The 22,568-nt window shown below is 38.2% G+C and overlaps 2 protein-coding genes across 4 annotated transcripts in view; one reads left to right on the top strand and one right to left on the bottom strand.

Moving 5' to 3' along the window:
• The window catches only part of LOC129786383 (complexin), a 148,067-nt gene that overhangs the window by 13,895 nt on the left and 111,604 nt on the right, over positions 1–22,568 (bottom strand). For all 3 annotated transcript variants that reach the window (XM_055821363.1, XM_055821364.1, XM_055821365.1), the window contains one exon: positions 1,163–1,292. In XM_055821363.1, the coding sequence (XP_055677338.1) occupies positions 1,163–1,292 (130 nt within the window). The remainder of the gene's footprint in view (positions 1–1,162; positions 1,293–22,568) is intronic.
• On the top strand, positions 8,041–21,380 carry LOC129786352 (uncharacterized). The gene is made up of 4 exons (XM_055821295.1): positions 8,041–15,378; positions 15,446–15,520; positions 15,592–15,658; positions 15,734–21,380. The coding sequence occupies exon 4, from the start codon at positions 15,791–15,793 to the stop codon at positions 21,077–21,079; it is 5,289 nt and encodes a 1,762-aa protein (XP_055677270.1). The 5' UTR covers positions 8,041–15,378; positions 15,446–15,520; positions 15,592–15,658; positions 15,734–15,790; the 3' UTR covers positions 21,080–21,380.

The following is a 22,568-nucleotide window of genomic DNA, read 5'->3' as shown; positions in this document are numbered from 1 at the left end:
TGAATTGACTTTACTCGCTTGTGCAAAAGGGTCGTGTTATGTTGTGCAAAATCCACCCCTTGCGAAGTACATTATGTAAAACTGTTAGCATTTGTCTGGGTGAGATGTAAAATGGCAATAAGAGACAGTGAGGAAATTGCTATAAAATAAATAAGCCAATCATGAAAATGGTGAGCGTGATTTAGGGTTGGGGATTGCTCGCGAGAGATTTCTCCACGCACGGAGAGAAGCTCCAGTAAATGACAATAAGTGACAAATAGGGGAGCTTTTCTTCAAGCTTTGTAGGGGTGGGTTGGTGGATTGAAAAGACATTTTGCTTCTCACACCCTACTCAATATGTATGGGGTAGTAGGACTACCATAGCATCCCTCAAGGGGGTGTGTAGTGTATTGTTATGCCATGAAATTGGCGGGTGATTGGAAATTGAGCAATGGGCAGTAAATTGCAGCAAATTCGTTCATTGTATTTATTAAATTTCCAACCATCAAATGATAGTGAGCTACTCCCACCCCCCACACACATTCATCACATTGTGGGAGTAAGGGGTGGATGAGCTTGAGCTTGAGCTCAGCATGGGATATAGCGCGAGCACAAAAGACGAAGATAACAAGTTGTTTATGTTGTTTAGTTTTATTGTCCAGCATCAAACAAGATCAGCCAATATATCGGGAAATTCTTCACACAACATCTCTATGCTATATATATGTGAGTACATAGTGGATAGAATTATGTGAACAATGGTGTATTGCCAATACAGAGTGAAACTCCATCTCTGTGGAAGCTCATACTCCCCCCCATGGGTGTGCATCGATAGCACAGGGATGACATTGGTGTTACCCCAAAGCTCATTGCTTTTACCACTATCCAACACGATTTTATTGTGTCTTTGTCCAGCTTTCTCAATCCTTGAGACACAAAATGGTTATTTTTTCCCACCCTGAAATTGAGTCCCAATGCATTTAAAATGTCCCATTTCCCCCATTGTCAATTTCAACGACAAAAAAAAACATGCAACGCTATAAGGTATTGTTTTTGTGCCAATTTTTGCCCAAGGATAAGGATTTGGAATACAATTTCAAAACGAAGAAGAAGAAGAAGAGTTTATTTTTCTTCCAGCATACCCACGGGGGTGTCTGCAAAGAAGAAAAGAATTGTTTCTTACTTGTAAAGTCATCGAGATCTTCCTGTTCAGCTTCTGCAGCCAGTTCTTCAGGTGTCTTTTTCTTGCGCATCAGTGGATTGGGTTCCTCCTGCACCACTTCGACAGGCTCCTCTTTCTTCTTTATGTTATACTGGAAAGGAATAAAACAGAGAGAAAAAACAATGAGAAAAGTTGCAGTTTGAGAAAGTTTACTCAATTTGAACGCCACCACCACAGAGTTCTGCCACAAAGTGAGAAATCTGCGTTTATTCTGCAAAGAAGTTTTATTGGGATTCCCGAAGAAGTCACACCCAAAAGTCACATATTTTACAATCTTCCCCTCTCAATTGGTTTCTTTTTCCTATTCCCAGTATTCTAATGCTGGTAAAGATTCTTTTTTAGCCTTGAATCATTTTTTTTGGATGATTTTTTGCTCTATTTCTAAACTAAGATCTTTTAAAATTTCTCATCAAAAGTAACTGAAATAATTTTGAATTTATCGTTGGCACTATACAAGGGATTTATAGGCGTGGCACATTCCAAGCAAGTGCACAAAATTTATTGCAAAACCCTTTATCATATATGAAAATTTCCCAGTAAAACTTGCCCAAAATCCCCTGCAGTATGTTGAGTGAATTCAAGCAGAAAAGTTGGCAGTGTTCCCATTCACCAAGATGACAAGGGATGATAACAAAGGATATTTTCAGCACCCAGGAATAATGTCCACTGAAGCACGAGGGGTGTGTGAATATGGGATTAAAGTAATTATAATTTTAATTTGGCGGAATATTCTTGTTCCAGTGATTTTAGGATATAGTTACGTAGGTATAGTCCCAAAGAAGGACATTTTGTTCCCTCCTCATAGCATATTATGTAGGTACCTACATATATAAATTAATATATATAGAAAAGTCTTTCACCCGTATTCGCAGGTGCTTGGTGTGGAAAGTAGCACCTTATATGTAAAGTATTACAATATACCGTAATTGATGAAAATGTAATTATATTTTCGTGAAAATTAGTTCATCAACCGTCAAGGTGAGGAGTGACACATTTCCATCCCCTTTTCTCAATGGTACCGCACCTACTGTATATAGGTGGAAAATCCATCAAGGTAAGATTAGATGGGTTTTTGTGGGAAACTGTGGCTCTGCAGCACCAATCGATAGAACTCAAGGTGGAAATTTTCCCATTTACACCCCCGCCCACTCCGCCACCTCACTCAACTATCACACGGATGGAAAATCATCACCTCTTGCTTGTTTTTCCGCCGTGTTTATCCATACATACAGACATAGTGTCTTTAAATAAGACACAACGGATGCGAAGAAGTGAAGGATGGCGTGAAAAAAAAAAGTCACGAGGTGAATGGAATGACACTCATGGCGGGAGGAAGAGGGAAAATTGCGAGAAAAAAAGGAAGTAAAGGAGAACATCATGTTCATTGTGTGACATACATATAAAGCGCAGAAGAACAAGTTCTTGGAACAAACTCCAAAGGTGGCATGGGGGATGAAGTCTCAGTTTATTGCGGCTCAAAGCGATTTTTCGCCGCACGGGTGGGAAGAGGGCTCTTGAGGAAGTTTCCTTTGGAGTGTGTGCGGATGGGAATTGTGAAGACGAAAGAGATCCTTAACAAAAGAAATGTACTTTCTTTATTACACACAACACCAAAAAAAAAAATAAGAAGAAAAAATCTCTTCAGCAATTCTTTTTCATATCTTGCCTATTTTTCTCCTACTTGGCGTGAAGAATGACACGAGAATGTAGAGTACTAAATGAATGGAAAAGGGGAATAAAAATAGATAGACAACATGAGACAATAGAATTAGAAATAAACCTATTGTTCTATTGAAATATATTTTCTTTCAAATTATAAAGTCAAAATGTACATATAAAGTGAAGAAGGTTAATTCAAAAGAAAGTTCTCTAATAAAATACAAAATTATTATATATTTTTTTAAATTACTTTTTACTGCTTATCAAGATTGGGAAAATATTTCATTTGCTTTCTAAATTTTCACTGAAATCAACTGAAAGTGATAATTTTTTTCCACATAAGTTCCATCGAAGTGTCCAAAAAAGAAATGGGATTGTTTGCCAAAATTAGAGATGATTATCGCGTTAATTTAGTGCAATCGTGTGCAGAAAGCCAGAAAGCACGATTTGAAAGATCACCAAATCGTGCTTTGAGGGCAAAAGCTCCTAAAGTACCACCATAAACTTCCCCATCATTACCAAACTCTCACCCATTTGAAGTTCTATTTTCTTGCCTTCCCACCCCTTCCCTTCTGCACATGATTCACTTCAATGTGTACCTCCTGGGTTATACTTGGCCCATACTTGCACCAAATGCACCAAAAAGCAATCAAATGAATGTTTCAATGGGGGTTGTTGGGTCACCCCTCCCCCAAACTCTTCCGGAAGAATTTTCCCATACAAAATAAGGAGTCATGTGTGTGTGGGCAAATATTTGCAACTTGTAATTAAAGACGAGTACAGAATAATCAAGTTTCACAAACATGTACTCCCGAAAACTCACAACTAACTCGTCGTTTTTGTCTTATCGTCTCACACACAACTTCTGAATTCGATTCCTCATGCATTTTCACTCTTATACACCCATTCCCCCCCCCCCACATCCATCCCAATTCCGGAAAATTTCCCTAAATCGCATTCAACAGAGTATATACTGTAGTAGAAGATGAAGTTCCTATGCGGGGGATTGGATGGGTGTGAGAGTAGAAGGTATTTGCAGAAAGGAACAACCCATGCTCAAACACAAAACGCATACAAGTCGTGTAATTGCAAAATGCAATAATACTTGATGAGACGCAGCGGGTGGTTTGACTCGAGGGGATGTACCAAAACCTTTTCCGGCTCCCAAAGAAATATCTCAGAGCTTTTGTCATCTCTTCTTACGCTAAGAAATTCTCTATATAGCAAATGTATTTGAAAAGACGCATAGTCGGAAGCTTTTTTTTGTGTGTGAAAAGTCTTTCTTTTCACATTTAATGAAAAATCCCAGCTTTTATTGGAAGATTCTTTTTTTTTTTACAATTAAACTGAAAGAGATTTAAAAGGAAAAAATGAGCTTAAAATTGAAGAAATCAAAAGAATGTGAATTACATGATGAAGATTCCAATGTCGTACAAAGTTTTCAATATTCTCATTCAATTTTTCATCAACAAACTTATTCATTGCCAAAATGTGCTTTTGGCAGGGAGAGAGTGTTATCAATTTAAAGTCGAGATTAATTTTCATCACAATTCATCCTCTGTGTGATTCACAATCCACGACGTCAGTTGAAATAATGGTGAATCAAATTACGCTGAGAATGATTTTACGTCGATTTTAAATTGTTTCTGGCCACGTACTGAGCCACAGAGTTACTTCAACTGCGTGGCAACCACACTGAGGGTGTGGGGGATGTTGCTGAAAAGTTGTCACACCCTCACACCTTCATCATGGAAATATATATTGTACATATGTGGCGTATGGAAATGGGTTTTTGCTCAATATGTGAACTTTATGCTCCAATTGCAGGGAGATTTCCCGAAACATGACAACCAAAAGTTAGGATTGTTTTGCCTATGCGGCATCCCGCATGAAAATCTTTGGGTAAACTTGAGGATGGGGTGTGTTTGCGAAAGTTATGCGGGGAAAATGGGCCGAAGAGACTTGAGGTTTACACCGCCAAGCCAAAGTATTTTCTGTGAAAAGAAACGTGTGGAGTTCCCCAAACTTTTTGGATCAGCCAACCACTACTTTGGGTTTATAAAGTAGATTATAAATTGAGGTTTTCGATGAGGGGGCTGAAATTCTATACTCTGAAAAATGATGAGTATGTTATGTGGATGAAAAACATTGGGGGAGTTTGAAAATTTTCCAGAGAAGAAACAATCCCACGTGGTTAACTTAAAACCTAATAAACTGTGAAAGGTGAGCTTTTATTCCGAACTATGCTTTTATACATACATACATACTATATACGTGAAGAAGATATATAACTTGAATACTACATGGCATATTCAGAAAAGCTCCGTGTAGTCTCCGCATGCACCATCATTCACAACCTCAACAGAGACTCCAATTCGTTCATCAAAGGAAGCTTCTTCTCTCGGAAAATTTTCCCATCTTATGCTCCTCTGAGAGTCCTTTTTGACATTTTACAGCCACATTTCACCTCTTTACATACCCCCAAAATATGCTCACATACATAGAAAATCGGAGAAGAAAGGATGACTTCAGCAAAGATACTTCATATGAATAAAGGGATTTCCTTACAAGATGGACAGTAATAGTTCAATTGTACCCACTTGGAGCTTTTTGGGAATGTCCCTAATGAAACATTTCTTAGTTAATTAACATTCAAGTGAGGCATATTAGTGCTCCGTATTTCCATGAAATTGAGCAAATATGGAAATTTTCCTCTTGAAATTTCTAATGCTAATATGTATTATAATTACACATATTCTCTCCCCTTGGTTTTGCATGGAATTTACCACCATTAGGCATAATTGGGAGAAAGTTTTCCCAGGGAAGATACACACCACAGGAAAAATATGTTCTGCTCTGTGTGGGTTATTGCCCCGTGAAAATTCCTCCGGAAATGTAAATTGAAATTTATGCTGAAAACCTGCACTTGATGGCTCACTCAGAATTCATTAAAATTCACACTGAAAATATGTAAAAGCTCACCGAACTAAATATGGTTGAAGGATTATATGGCGCCAAATATGTATTATGTTCTATTTATTTATTACTTTTATGTGTATGAGCTTTCTTTTTTTAAAGAAAACTTACAAGAAAATTATGTATAAATTTAATTAAAGAAACTTGATAGATAAATTTTCCAATTGATGAAAATTAAACGAAAATACTTCAAAACAACATCACTCATAAAGCTTTATCGAAAGCTTTAAACGAAGCACATAGAAAGAAAAGTTTATTCAGATTTACGCTTAAATCGCTTAAATAAAAACCAATTAGTTTTCTTTTTCCATTAATTCTATGAGAATGGAATTAATTCCTGTAATAGCTTTTAGTATTTTTTTTTGTTTTCAAATACATTTCTCCCTTGCTTCCCCTATTTTGGTGGAAGGCGAAACGTGCTTAACATCCATGCGGAGTAAAGAAAAAAAGAAGAACAATCAAAGTCCTAAAAATCATTTTCCGATACATTTGCACACAAATGGGTAAAGGATAGAAAATGAATGGATGTTCCCACTGCTAACTTTTCCCCATGTCAAAAAATATATACATAGGTATATGCGGAAGGAGCAAAAGGATGGGAAAAAAATAAATTGGATTTGGAAACTTTTAATCAAATGCAATGAGTTTTCAGAAGTTTCCATTTGTACTTTGCATGCTGTAAAGAAAAATGTTTCTTCTTCATCCCCCTAAAACACTGTGTTGCCAACCCCTTCCCCATTTCTCCGCCCTTTTAGGGAGAGAGTATTGAAAAAAAAAGAAACATTTTCTTTTATTGCTTCACATATTCACATTATTTATAGGGTATTGCTTTCTCCAAACACAAAACCATTTAAGTCATAGTTTTCTTCTTCTTTTTTTCACTCCACTCTTTTTTTTAACTTTCTTTTTGGCCATTTAACTGAAAGTGTTGCCATTATGTGGAACATTTTATGTTCGACATGAAAATTTTCAGTTTTGTACGAGGCGTTCGATGTGGGGGGCCAAACCCATAAAATTTGTATGTTTGTACTGTTTATTTAGGGAAGTCCAGCGGTGATTTATGTAATGATGCTCCATGTTGGGGATGCTGCCAAGTCGATGAGTGACCTTAAGGAAGTCAATCTGACTCCGTTAGGGAGTCGCCCTTAAAAGTCGGACTCCCTACTAGAGTCAATTTGACCCCGATTAGGTAAACAATTGATGCGTTGAACATTCCTTTGCCTTAATGCACTTCACTTTATTTTAATTCACTTTTTTTTAGTCAAAATAAAATAAATAAAAAGAAGAAACTTAATGCACATATAACGCAGTGAAGAGTTAGTAAAGAAAATGTAAAGAGAAAAGAAAAGCCGGAGATGGGATGGCGACGACAGTGTTTGATGGGTTGAGTAATTTACATCCAAAAGTGGCAGGAAATGTATTATGCAATTTTTCTGCATTTCCCAACAACATTTTTCACTCTATATTTTAGTCGGAAATGTAATATATATTATGGGTAAAAAAAAGGGAGAGTTTCATTAATGTTTTGTGAGAGGAAATGCACAAAATGAGCAACTTTTCGTGCGAAGAGTGTGAGAATATTCATGGTTTGTAATTTTGTGGTGCAGAAAATATACAAAACATTTTTTTTTGGAAAGGATATGCAGAACATTTTTCATTTCCGTGAGTGCTTTTTGTGTGTGCGTGCAAAAAGCTTCCCAAAAAGCGCTTCAAAGGGCAACCATTAATTTAGTATACCACCACCGCCACCCTTGAGGAGGGTGGTTTTTGGGTGAGATTTCTTTGACGTTATATGGGAACAATTTTAGCAGCAATTTCCGCACCCTTCGCCATCAGAGGGATGCCTATAATTTAATCAATATTGGAAGCTGTCGTTCAAGTGTTAGCTAATTCATACTTTTGACATGGGTACCACCACCCCCTTACCCCCATGTTAAACTTTAATTCAATCACCCCACCATTCTGCTGTGACACACTTCACCATTTTAGAAAGTGGACCCTCTCAACACCATTGAGGCTTTGATGGACAAGCCTGTGGTTTCCCTAAAAAATTTTATGCTTGGTTAAAAATTGATAAAGGAAATGATTTCTCGGGAAATTGCACTGATTGCCACCTAACAAAAAAAGGAAGATCTCAAATGAAAAGTCTTTTTCGTGTATTTAAAGCATTTTCTTCCGTCAAAATAGAATTTTTTGGCAAAGTATCAAGGACGCTGCGGTTGGGTAAATTCCTTCCACAAGAAGTTGGTATTATACATACATAAATGCTAAACGCAATAACTGAATTGTAAGCTTCTTGAGATGCAAAGTACTTTACTTGGATTCCAAGGGTGGAAAATATATACTTTATATATGGCAAACACAGGGAGTCCCACAAAATCCCCCAACGAATAAACATAACATTATAAGTAGGGTCTCCAACATTAATTTGAATAATTTTATGTAGATCCAATCATACACAAAAGCACTCTGCTGGATTTTGGAGCTCACAAGATTCACAAGCGAGAAAACTTAATGGTAAAGCAGCACAAAAGGGAAAGAGAGATTTAATTGTGGGAAGTTTACATTATATTGACGAATTAATATAGAAAAGTTCAAAGGGAGGGGAGTATTGTAAACCTTAAGAACTCTAAATTTTGGAGCTTATTCTGACAAAAATATTTTCTTTTCTATCTATTTCGTCTTACAAGGGATTTTGTAAGATTTGGCATTCCCACAAAAATTTCTTTTTCATTCTTTTATAGTAACACATACACAAACCTCCGAAATTAGAACACGAAAACAGATGTCGCTGTTAAAATTTAAGTTTTATCAAACGAAGTGAAACCGAAGATAGACGAAGTGAAATAAGTTAATGTAAATAAAGAAAATGAGGTTAAAGTTAAGTGAATTTATCAACAAAACACAATGGATTATTCGATTTTGGGTAAAAATTTAACCCTTTTAAAGTATTTTTGCATTTTCCATGCAAAAAATTTTCCATGAATTAAGAGTTTTTTTTCTTAATTTTTTTTATCTAGATTGTCATCGAAAAAAAATTGAATCATCCGGAGCTTTTGAACATCTGTGGCATCCACGGATTCCGGGAAGGAATACCCGGACAACTCCCAGGCAGCATGAAATTTTTGTTTAATAAGCAGAATCTTATGCGGAATGATGGAAGCATTTGAGAAAGAGTAGAAATTGGTGGGACCAGCTCTACGGAATGGCCATAAAGAGAAGAAGTCGCGAATCTATGTACATAGAATGTTCTTAAATAAAATGTCTTCCCATACTCTAACTTTTGCCTTTTTTCTACACTACAGAAGTATCTTTTAATGCAGTGCCTGTGTGAATGCATAATTCTAATCATCTTCCTCAAGGCCAAGTCTCTGGAAATTATTGACATTCGTTGGCATAATTCACAAAAAGTGGTCAGAGTTTTTCCACATTTTCACAATATTTTTTGTTAAAAAACAATTCCAAACACTCAGATTCATGTAAAATATCCGTCAAAGTAGTCAATTGTTGCCTATGACGATAAGGAATCATGCTTTGGTGGTCACAAAATGCACAAAAAGATTGAAAAAGCACCTCGGCAGGTCCTTATAAAACATATGATTTTGTAAGATTTTCTTACAAGTTATAAGAAAAAATTCGGCCGGAATACCAAAACCTTTTCTTTTCTATTATAGCAAAAATGTTTCTCACGACGTGGTCTAAAAGTTCAACTGTGAAACTTTTTAGATCTTACAAATTTATAAGTTTTTTTTGTGAGAATGCCAAAAAACCTTATAACTCACGAATTGTAAGAAAAGAAAAGAAAATATTTTTGCCAGAATTAGCTCCTTTGTTAAACTTTTACTTTATTTTTCTGAAAATTCTGAAAAAACTACATAATGATTAAGGAAGTTTCAAATGAATCTGAAAAAGTTATTCATTGGAAAATTTATGTTATCGATAATAAATAAATAAATAAATATTTTGGCGCTACGTCCCATATAGGAACAGGGCCGGCGCCCTATGTGATGTTGTTGTTCTCCTTGCGGAGAAGTATGTTATCGATACTATTAATAAAAAAAAATGTGACTCATTTTTTAAAATGCAAATATATTGCACCAGATAAGTTTTGATTTTTTTTCTTTTTTTTGCTACACCCTAAAGCCCAAAATTATATGGTTTTTCCCTTTATTTTCTCTTTTTGCTCCAATCTCGAAGTGACAAGAAAAATAATATAAAAGGCACAACAAAATGTACAATACAATCAGTAAGAAATTTAATTTCATTCCAAAATGTGTTGCAAAATTATTGTTTTATTTCTTCTCACGTCAATTGTGTTGGTTTCAAGTGAAAATTTGAAAGGAAACTACCGCAATGGAAAAGCTATTTAGTTGGTGTTCCACTTCGTGGCCAACACCAAGTATTGTAATCGTCGGAAAAACCGACCACCTCAGATCGGGCTCAAACTTGGTATGAGCACGTTTTAGACATCCCACATTACGAAAATGGTGGTGGAAAATTTTTGATCCGGCCGGCCTGCCGGCCTGCCGGCCTGCCGGTGGTCCAAACTTTGCCTTATAGCTCGAGAACGGTAACAGATAGAGACTTCGGGTTTGAAGTTTTCTATAGAAATGTGGGTGTAAAATTTCATTTTTTCGCATTTTCAAAATCCAAGATGGCCGCCATCCGCCATTTTGAAATACTGTCAACCACTTCCCTTACAGCTAGAGGTCTGAAATTTTAGTATGTTGTAGAGCTCAGTGAGACGTTTTCATCGACAATTCATACTCGAAAATCGGTCAAGCGGTTTAGCAAATATGGCGGCCTAAAGCAAAAAGTGTTTTTTCAATATAACTCGAGAACGGCTTGACCGATTTTGATCATCTTGGTATCAAATGAAAGGTATTGAGAAGCCCTACAACTGTCTAGAACATTCCAAGTTCCAAAAACGTCCGCAAGAGGCGCTAAAAACAAAAACAAAAATTGCCTAACTTTAAGGGGCAATATCTCCGAATCCCCATTAGGCAAATCTTTTAAATTTTGATATGTTGTAGCCTGACTAATAATCTTGTACCAGTCCGAAAATGAAGAAAATCTATGTCGCCGTTTAGAAGATATGGCCATTTGAAAAATTCTTGAATTTGAAAAGTTCTAAGAGCCATATCTCCTGAACTGCTTGTCCGATTTTGCTCAACTTGGTATCAAATTAAAGGTTTTGCAAAACTCTACAACTTTCTAGAACATCAGAAACCTCTAGAACTATTCCTTCATGATAAAAAATGCCAAAAACTGTTTTGGTGAAACAAAAATCCGCCATTTTGTGTTCTAGTGGTGACCTTGAAATGTATCGAAACATATGTCAGATTATAGCTTATTTCAATACCTTTCCATAACTAGTCAAGAAATTTCTGTAGGTTTTATAGAACTTGAGATATGACCATTTTTATGCATCAAATTACTGAATTTTACAAAAAAAATCAACTTTGCCTACTAATACTGATCACAAATCGTATTATAACGCATAAACTAACTTCTATACGTTGTGGGACACCAACTCTTATAACTGGACGCGTTATGATTGACTTTCTTAATAGACACCAAGGTAAAACTTAATTATCTATCTACTTAATATGTTTTCTATGAAATTTTATTTTCTATTTGTCCCCCTATCTAAAATATAAAATATTTGTATGTATTGTAGATGTCGTGGGTGGATGCTGCGTATGAGTGTGAGAAACGAAATATGACTCTTATGACTATTCGATCACGCGAAGACCAGAATCAAGCAGAAGAATTAGTGAAAAATTATTCCTATGTAGTGTGGATAGGTGGTTACGACTATCAAAAAGAAGGAGAATTTCGTTGGATTGAGACTGGAGAAGTATTTTCCTACACAAATTGGAGAAGTGATGAACCAACAAATTGGAGAAAGGAAGGTTGTGTAATTATTTATGACCTTACTAAAACATGGGGTTATTTTCATTGTCTGAATAAGTATCCTTTTATTTGCCAAATTAACACTAATAAGTGTCACTAATTTTCTTCGCCTTTTCTGTTTTTTTAATATATAATTTTCTGTATTCTTTATGATAATTTTCAATAAAAAAGTTTGGCTTATATAATTTCCAAAATATTTTTATTTGTGTTTGAGATGCGCTTATTTTCCACACGATGGGGTTTTATTTGTCATCTTTGCAATTTGATGAGTAAATCATCAGTGAGAAAATTGTCTTTGTGAAAAATTTCAAATATTTATCAAAATTTTAATGAGATTCCCCAAATATGTATGTATGTATATTTTAAAAGGCCTACAAGAGATGAATTTTGTACTTTCTATGCGGTGAAAACACAATAAATTTCCATCACCACAAAATCCCTCACATGATGTTTATCAATTTCACGGGGATTTCTGTCACAGAATCCTCAGCATATATGAGTCAGAAAATTAATATTTCCATCGTATGAGATAATTAATGACATTCTACCTCGTCAATTGTGGAGCTTTTGACTTTTTTTTTCATTTTGGTTTCCACGAACAACGGGGATTTATGAGAAAATTCCAACAAAGGGGAAATTCTATTGTGTCTATCACAATATTCCTCTTAGCACTTCTAAATACTCCCTGTAATAATTCTCTCTACCCGCCTTGTTTTAAATGAGTGGAAAGGAATGAAATTTCACAATTTTCCATTTCATTTCCAATACGTAAGTTTGTTTTAGGAATATTTTGTAATATTTACCAGGATTTTCAAACAATCCTACGATATAAAATGAAGGACAAAAGAGATCATTTTACGTGTGATTTTTGATGCAGACTCTGCGCATGGATTATGGGTAAATCCCTTTATTTATTTTTCCGGGAAAATCAATGCTACACACGAGTTGATTTGCCACTATCTCCGTAAATTGCACTTGGAAGTCTTTTTGGTTTTGCCGCAGAGCGCTATTGCAGAAAAGCATAAAATATTCATGCTATTGATTTTTTTTTGTATTCAATAATATAACTGAATGGAATAATAAACATCAGAATGAGTTTTTTTTCTGTGCTGAGTGTTGAGCTTCAACTCTTCTGGTGTGCCCTAATAAAAGCTTTGGTGGAGCAATAAATTGGCATAATCTCTTCCATTTTTATTAAATATTCAAGCATATTTTTTATTATTCCACACCCTCCTCAAAAAAAGCCAAACTCCTAATGCATTGTGGACGAATGGGGGAGTGGATGTGTGAATCTCAGGTTAGCATAATTCCACCGAAAAAAAGCATTAAATTTACACTACGCTCACTGAATATTTGATGTCCACACCATTTTTTATTTCCTCCCATCCCCCCCTCCAGGCAGAAGTTTCACATGACGAGGGGGGAATTAGCAATGTATTTTAATAAACCCCTGACCAGGGTGAGAGGAGCTTTCCGGGTGTATAACACACACCCCGGTAACCCCGGAAAACTTTGCGTGGTCGACACCTCTTTGTCTCTTTCAGCACATTGTGATTATTTAGATGAGGAAATGGGTGGGAAAAAAAAGTTTCACAGAATCCATGCGGGGTATATAACTTTGAGCGTTTTATAATTTATATAAAAAGAGCTTTACACGGATTCTATAATTTTTTTTCTCTGTGCGGTGGGTGGTCAGCTAACGACGGTGCCTAGATAGCAAGAATATTGTCAGAAAACAGGAAGAACAAAAAAATGAAAAATGAGTTCAAAGCTTTATGTAGTTGACAGAATGAGCTTTTTCTTCGTGCTTTTCATTTTCATTGAAATCTTTGAATGAATTTGTTAAGGAATTTTACAGATTTTTCTCTTGGAAAATTAATTAGTGTATGGCGTTTTAGTCAATTAAATGTGGATTAAAATTTAAAACAATGTTGATCTTTTTTTTAAAAATAAATAAATAAAAAGATACATATTTAACAGTTTTCATGCCCCCTTTTTATTCCACAAATTGTTAAGTTAAACATTTTAAAGTCTTGATTTGAGATATAAAAATACTTTTTATATTAATTACACACATTCTTTCCCATGATGGCTTTATCAACTTTTAGATATATAATGGGAGATTTTATTTGTGTGTTTGTTTGGGCAAAAAAAAAAGTTTGAGGACTTTTGTACGATGTGACACATAAATTTAGCCAATAAACTCTCGACAAGAAAATCAGATGGGGAAGGTGGGTGGTTGGCAAAGAAAAAAGTCCAAAACCACCCTGGTGAGAGATAAAAGTTTTTCGAGTGTCTCTAAATAAATTGAGAACGACAAATAATACGGAGGGAAAAATTGCCGAAAATTCTTCGTTAGATTGGAGGTTGGATATATTTTCTTTTAGCTAAAACTTTGCAGAGAACTTTTGACTTTTACTTGGAAAATTACAGCGATACTTTTTCTCTATGTGGTACATGATAAAATACCAAGATAATTAAGCAGAAATAGAGTGACCTATTTTGTGGTTTAAATTAAATTAAATCGTTGTGATTCACATGGGAGTATTTGATCTAAAAAAGCTCCCTCGTATGAGAGAGAAAATTTCTTGTATACGCTGCTTTTTTACCCTATTTGTCAGAATCATTTGGAGGATGTCCAGTTTACTCGAAAAAAGCTCCACTACTGTTTGGTATTCAAGATAGATAGAAAATTCTATCATGGCCCAATCTCACAGAGTGGCTCCCCAAAAAGCTAAACATGGTAATCAAATCAGATTTCTTTCTTTCCATTTTGTTTTCCCATCTCAAAAGGAAGATAGTTTATTTGGGAAATTCTGTGCACAGAATATAATGAAAATTCTCGTTTTTATTTCAGTAGATTTTTAATTGCATACCCTTAAAGAGAAAATTTCCACAATATTTTTCAGCAAAATTAAACATAAAGCTCTAACGATTAAGGGGGGATTTTGCTCACTAAAATAACTTCTACTATAATAAACTGCGATACTTCCATTTTAGTGCAAAAAATACTCCATATTGTTTTGCTTTGAATTAATTTGGCTTTTCCTGCTGCTGGAAAGCTCTCAGAGTTGCTTGGTAGAAAAAAACTGCCTTGATAAGTCGTATACACTGACATACTATACATAAACCAACTCCTCCTTTTTTTCGTTCACAAAATTTGGAGTCATGCCAAAAGGAAAATTCATTAAAATGGCCATAATTTCAAATGTGTATTCCATTGAGACTCTTCAGCATTTGCGAATAAACTTATTATCTCTGTGAGGAATCGGTTAGAAGAATATGAAACGACGGGTAAATTTGAATTATTTGAATTTTTTGAAAAAAGAAGAAAAAGAAGAAGAAAAGAAGACGAATCATAACCTAAAAAATCTGATCAAGCACAACATGTGACTCAGCAATTTTCCAATGTATTTTCTTAATTTTTATATTTAATTTTGTAGTAAGAGTGTCAGAGGAGTAGTGAAATATAGAGAGAAGTGTTTATGAACTGAATTAAGTGTTTATTTATCAACAAAAAGACTCAAAAGCAAGAGAAAACATCAAAGTGTCCCAGCAGCCTGCATGCTCCGTCACGCCGGTCGCATCGACCCGGAGTATTATTAATCAACCTATGTATATTGCAGGTAGATTCCCCTTCAAGACGTTTGTATGCAATGATTATTCTAATTCTTTGGGAATTCTACTGTGCAGGTTAGAAGCATTGGGGCACCACATATGCATTCAGCATAATGAGAATGTACTAACTTTCCTGTATCTCCTACGCAGGTACGTTCTCAATAACATAATTCTGGTCGCATCGACCCGGAGTATTATTAATCAACCTATGTATATTGCAGGTAGATTCCCCTTCAAGACGTTTGTATGCAATGATTATTCTAATTCTTTGGGAATTCTACTGTGCAGGTTAGAAGCATTGGGGCACCACATATGCATTCAGCATAATGAGAATGTACTAACTTTCCTGTATCTCCTACGCAGGTACGTTCTCAATAACATAATTCTGGTCCTTCGAGAAACAACACGAACTGCAGCACAATGACAGAACCATCAGCAACACCCGAAGTAACCAAGAAGAAGACTCTCCATAGGGAACGAGGGAACCTCAAGCGATCACTCACTGTCCTTGAATCCAAACTGGCGCAACAACCAATCTCGCATGCCCTGGCGAAGTCAATGATCACTCAAGTACAAGACCTTCAAGACCGATTCTTCCCAATTCAGGAGCAATTGGAGGATCTCACACAACATGATGTAAAGCTCTTCGAAAAGGAAGACAAGGAAGCCACATCGTTCTACGAGCGATGCATGGAAATCAAAATCAAAGCAGGTGAATCTCTCTACGATGAACCTCAACAATCTCAAGATGACAGTGTTTCGTACGCTGACCAAGATGACATCAAGAAAGCTCTGAGCAATCAGACGAACATTATGCAAAAGATGCTGGAGTTTCAACGGATGGGCTCCTCATCCTCCAATGGTGGTGGACGTACCAAGCTGCCACAATTGTCGCTCCCAAGCTTTGACGGTCGTTATACAGAATGGCCTCGGTTTAGGGACGCATTCCAAAGCGCAATTCATTGCAACAATGAACTCAAGCCTAACGAGAAGATGCAATATCTTAAATTGTCATTGACTGGGTGTGCGGCTGAGTACATCTCACATGTGCCAATATCTGATGACAATTACGAACCAACATGGGCACGCCTCTCCAAGAGATACGAAAAGAAAGGACACTTGATGAACGCTTTCATCGACGAATTTATGACACAATCGAAGCAAAAGGTGGACAATGCTGCTGACCTCTTGCAGGCCAGCAGGAAGTACAGACAAATCGTCGATAGTATGAAAGCTCTTGGTGAAGAATGCCTCTCATTGGATGTGTGGATGATCTACCTAATGAAACAAAACATGCACGAGAAGTTCCGCACGAAGTGGGAGGAAACCCGTGATTCAGAGAGCATTCCGACAGTGGAAGAATTCTTTGAGTTCATGGACAAATCAACGGATGTTTTGGAGCGAGCGGCTGTCAACCTTGAGCCCAAGAAGCCCAAGCAACCTGAAACTACCGGAAAACCTGCCAAAGGGATCATCAAGTCTCACCACACTGAAGTGAGTCAATGCTACAAATGTGGAGCTGATCATGCGCTATACCAATGTGATCAGTTCAAAGCTCTTTCTCTGGATGAGAGAAGGAGACTCGTGACAAAATCCAGTCTTTGCTACAATTGCCTTCGCAGCAATCATTCCTCAAAGAAATGTATGTCGAAATCAAGATGTCGTGAATGTCAAAAGCCTCATCACACTTTGCTCCACATGCCTCCTGATGTGGCTCAAAAGCCTCAAACTTCGGCGACACAGTCAGGGCCTCCTACTGTGCCGCAAACACAAGCTCCTTCTCAACCTGCCGCTCCCACAGCTGGCGGGAATCAAGTCTTTATGGGACACCAGTCATTTCTTCCACAACGAGCTCTGCTTCCTACAGCACTCGTGTACATCAAGGACGTCTATGGAGTCAAGAGGAAATGTCGGGTACTGATCGATGGAGGAGGAGAATGCACTATGATTACGGAAGATTGTGCACAGCGCTTGTCTCTCCCGAGGCAACCTGCTCGAATCCCTGTTACGGGCGCTGGTGCGGTAACAGTCGGACATACACGTGGAGTGATCAACATGGAATTGAGCTCTACCTACAATGAAAACAACAAGATCAACGTACAAGCTTATGTCATGCTGAAGGTGACATCTGAACTTCCGTCAGTTTCACTCACAGCGATGAAATGGTCTCATTTGGAATCGCTACAAATGGCTGACCCACACTTCAAGACACCAAGCAAGGTGGATATCATCCTTGGCGCAGAATACGCTGGACAGATTGAAATGGGTGAAATCATCAGGGGAAATGTTGGTGAGCCTATAGCTAAGCTCACAATCTTCGGCTGGATAGCCACAGGACAAGTTTCAGCACAAGCTCACTCATTCAATTCTTTCCACACTGAACTTGATCTCAACGATTCACTGAAGAAGTTCTGGGCTACAGAGTCTGTGATGCCAGCAAAGCCTAGACTCACTGAAGAAGAACAGCTGTGTGAATCCCATTTCCAGGAGACACACTCACGTGACGAGACAGGAAGGTATGTTGTCGAGTTTGCATTCAAATCCTCTCTTGAGGACTTGGGTGACTCTGTGCCGGCAGCAATGGCACAATTCAAGGCAATGGAAAGGCGTTTCTCACGCAACCCAGAGTTTCATCAAAGTTACAAGGAGTTTATGTCTGAGTATATATCTCTGGGTCACATGGAACTTGTTCCACCCAATGAACCTGAGAAACCTCATCACGGGAAGTATCTGCTGCCACACCAAGCAGTTTTGAGGCCGAGCAGTGAGACGACAAAGTTCAGGGTGGTTTTCAATGGATCAGCCCCCACTCCGCCTCTCAATGTGTCCTTCAACGACACCCTGGCAGTAGGTCCTGTCCTTCAAAGTGACCTTTTTACTTTGCTTGTGGGTTTCAGGATGCACAAGTTCGCTTTCTCTGCCGACGTCGTAAAAATGTATCGGCAAATTGGTATCGCTAAGAAGCATAGGGATTATCTGAGTGTCTTTTGGCGCGATGATCCATCAAAAAAGTTGCTAATTTACAGACTGACGACGGTGACATATGGCACCTCTAGCGCGCCATACCTGGCCACCAAAGTTCTCCAACAGATAGCAAATGATTATCAGAGCGAATTCCCCGCAGCATCCCAGGCCATCAAGTCATGCTTCTACATGGATGATTTGTTGTGTGGTGCTGCCACATTGGAAGAAGCTAAAGCACTGCGACGTGACATTGAAGAGGTCCTCAACCGAGGATGTTTCCCGCTCCGGAAGTGGTCGTCAAATTCACCAGCTCTACTCGAAGACATCCCTCAAGATAAGTTGGCAATCACCCCGGAACAAGTACTTACACAAGCGAAATGCATTTCAGTCCTTGGGCTGGACTGGAATACTGGGAAGGACATACTCGCAGTGGCAATCAAGGATCCACCACCCGTATCTACTATGCGGGACTATTGCTCAGCTGCAGCAAAAACATTTGATCCACTCGGTTTCATATCACCAGTCACAATCAAGTTCAAGATGCGATTTCAAACCTTTTGGAGTCTTGGGCTGGATTGGAAAAGCAAACTCCCTCAAGAAGTTGTGACCGAGTACGAGAAAATCCAATCACAATATCCATTGCTGCAGAACGTGGAGATTCCCCGGATTATTCCCTCTGAGAAAGGTGTGATTGAATTGCACGGCTTTTGCGACGCCTCTGAACGAGCTTATGGGGCTGTTGTCTATGCCATGGGTCTCGATGAGAATTCACAAGCAACAGTCAATCTGGTCATATCCAAATCTCGCGTCGCACCCCTTAAGCCTCTATCTATTCCACGACTCGAATTGAATGGTTGTCTCGTACTCGCACAGATGATAGAGAAACTGAAGGAATCACTACCGGAGTACGAAATTCGAGTTCACGCTTGGACAGACTCTATGGTTTGTCTTCAATGGCTTCACGATGATCCTCGTAGGTGGAAAACTTACGTAGCGAACAGGACGAGTCTCATTCTGGACATTATTCCACCGGAGCAATGGCGACATGTTTCTACAGATGACAATCCCGCGGATTGTATCTCCAGGGGTCTTTTCCCGGAGGAGTTTATGCAGCATACACTTTGGTGGCAAGGACCTGCGTGGCTCAAGGGGGGAGAAGATCAATGGCCCGCTAAGGCAATCATCACTAAGAAAAAGACAAACGAGGAGCGGACATCGACTGTTCAGCTATTCACAAAGATGGAGGATAATCCTATCCTCACAGCACTCATGGAGAAGCATTCGGATTATTTGTCAATAGTCCGCATGGTGGCTTATCTACAACGCTTTGGGAACAATCTGCGGCAGCCAAAGGATGAACGTCAATTGGGATTCCTCACTGTTTTGGAACAAACACGGGCTGCACACTGCATTTTTGTTCAAATTCAGAAGCATTCCTTTGATGATGAATACACATGTCTCGAGAAAGGGAAATCCATCCCTTCTTCCAGCAACTTGCGGCGTTTGGTACCCTTTTTGGATGAGTTTGGGGTTATGCGAGTTCTCGGTCGTCTTGGAAACGCACAAGTGTCAGAGAGGACTCGGCATCCCATCCTTCTACCTGGCAAACACCCATTCATTCGAAGTTTGGTTATGTTCACGCACACTACTTATCAACATGCAGGAAATCAACTCACAATGGGAATTCTGAGCACAAAGTATCACATCTTGGGATTGAGGAAGCTTGTTAGGAGTGTGACTCAGAATTGCATCAAGTGCGTGAAGGCGAAACCCAGGACTGTCACTCCTCTTATGGGCCACTTGCCGGCGGTGAGAGTGCAGGAGAATCGGCCTTTCTACAAATCCGGCTGCGACTTTGCTGGGCCGTTTCAGATACGTACATCCTACCTCCGGAAAGCGCCAATCGTGAAGGGATACATATGTCTGTTCATATGTATGGTCACTAAAGCTGTACATTTGGAGTTGGTAAGTGACCTCAGCACAGAAAAGTTCATTGAAGCCCTAGACAGGTTCCGTAGTCGCCGTGGACATTGCCATACAATCTACTGTGATAATGGCAGCAATTTCGTGGGGGCAGCAGGAGTCACTCGAGAGGAACGTCTGAAAGGGATTCGCATTCATCAGGAGAAAGTCAGCAAACACATGTCAAGCCAAGGCACACAGTTCCACTTCATCCCACCCTACTCGCCTACCTTTGGGGGTTTGTGGGAAAGGGGCATCGGAAACTCCAAAACACATCTCAAACGAGTTCTTGGTGAGCAAGTCCTCACATTCGAGGAGTTCAGCACTGTACTATGCAAAATTGAAGCCTGTCTGAACTCACGCCCACTTTGTGCCATGTCTTTGGATCCTGAGGATTTGGAACCCCTCACTCCTGCCCATTTCTGGTTGGGCCATTCTCTCACATTGGAGCCAACTGAGGACTTCTCAGAGTCCAACCCCAATCGCCTTAGCCGGTGGCAACTTTTGCAACGTCATGTTCAGCAATTCTGGAAACGATGGTCAATGGAGTATCTCACTTCCCTTCAGCAGAGGCCCAAATGGTACAAAGAGTGCAAAAATCTGGAAGTGGGAAATCTTGTACTCCTCCGTGAAAACAATTTGAGACCTTCTGTGTGGAAAATGGGACGCATCACTGAAGTTCATCCAGGGAAGGATGGAGTAGTACGAGCAGTCACGCTGAAGACAAAGGATGGTATCGACAAGAGGATAGTCAGCACGGTTGCAAAGCTTCCAGTGGAGTAGCCGTCAAAGGATTTGTTGAGATTCCTCAACGGGGGCAGTATGTGAGGAATCGGTTAGAAGAATATGAAACGACGGGTAAATTTGAATTATTTGAATTTTTTGAAAAAAGAAGAAAAAGAAGAAGAAAAGAAGACGAATCATAACCTAAAAAATCTGATCAAGCACAACATGTGACTCAGCAATTTTCCAATGTATTTTCTTAATTTTTATATTTAATTTTGTAGTAAGAGTGTCAGAGGAGTAGTGAAATATAGAGAGAAGTGTTTATGAACTGAATTAAGTGTTTATTTATCAACAAAAAGACTCAAAAGCAAGAGAAAACATCAAAGTGTCCCAGCAGCCTGCATGCTCCGTCACGCCGGTCGCATCGACCCGGAGTATTATTAATCAACCTATGTATATTGCAGGTAGATTCCCCTTCAAGACGTTTGTATGCAATGATTATTCTAATTCTTTGGGAATTCTACTGTGCAGGTTAGAAGCATTGGGGCACCACATATGCATTCAGCATAATGAGAATGTACTAACTTTCCTGTATCTCCTACGCAGGTACGTTCTCAATAACAATCTCAATTCATCTCTAGAGAATTCTTTGGCTAACAATTGCATTTTTTACAGAGAATATGTGTGGCCACATGAATACGATTATGCTGCAGCTTTTATTGTGCCACTGTGAGGAAGAATTTCGCACGAATATCGTACTAAACTCTCTCACACACGGTAACGTATTCTGCACAAAGAGAGAGCCACCCCATCCTAACCTAACTCTATATATGGCTATTTTCACAAGCATAAAAGTTGGGCATGATAGGATCGTTATGACTTCATTATACTGCTCTCTGGCTCATTTTCATCCCCCTCCTGTACCTCCCTTATGGTCACCCAAACCACCCTACTGGCATTCTCCGGGTACACTGAGATATTCTAGAGTATTTAATAGAGTGTCGTTGAATTCCTAGCAAATGTATCTCTTGAGATATGAACGGGAAGTATTCTGGAGCATTTGAGAAGAAGTTGGACAGGATGATAGTGGAAGGCATTATTCTATATCAAAATATTATATGTATATTATTCTTACTATTGTACTCAAAAGTCTCAGGATGGGGTTGTAGTAGAGTGCAATAGATAAAGTTATTTGGCTGCATATAAAGACAATTTTCCTCCCATTCATATTTCATTTTCACCCGAAGAAGAATATTCTTGGCACATGAATAAAGATATTACGGAACTATCCAGAAAAAAGCTAAAAAGAAATATAACAAAGACGACACTATGTAGCACAATTTATGTACATAGTACTACCCTTTGAACTTTTAGTAGTTAAAGTACTTTATTCATGTGAAAACTAGAAGAATTCTGAAATATTTTTTCGAAAGAAGTAAATTTTCGCTTTCGGAATAAACTAAATATGGACGCAATTGTGTCTTATTGGCACGCAAAAATTTCTAATTGAGCTTAAATTTTTTTTATTTCAACTAAATTTTTGCCT

The sequence above is a fragment of the Lutzomyia longipalpis genome, chromosome 1 (assembly GCF_024334085.1).
Source record: "Lutzomyia longipalpis isolate SR_M1_2022 chromosome 1, ASM2433408v1".
NCBI classification, from domain to species: Eukaryota; Metazoa; Arthropoda; class Insecta; order Diptera; family Psychodidae; genus Lutzomyia; species Lutzomyia longipalpis.
The sequence above is the reverse complement of the archived record's forward strand: the minus strand, read 5'-3'. Positions and strand labels throughout refer to the sequence as shown.

Excerpts from the sequence above, each read along its gene's own strand:
- LOC129786352 (XM_055821295.1), top strand. The coding sequence starts at position 15,791 with ATGACAGAACCATCAGCAACACCCGAAGTAACCAAGAAGAAGACTCTC.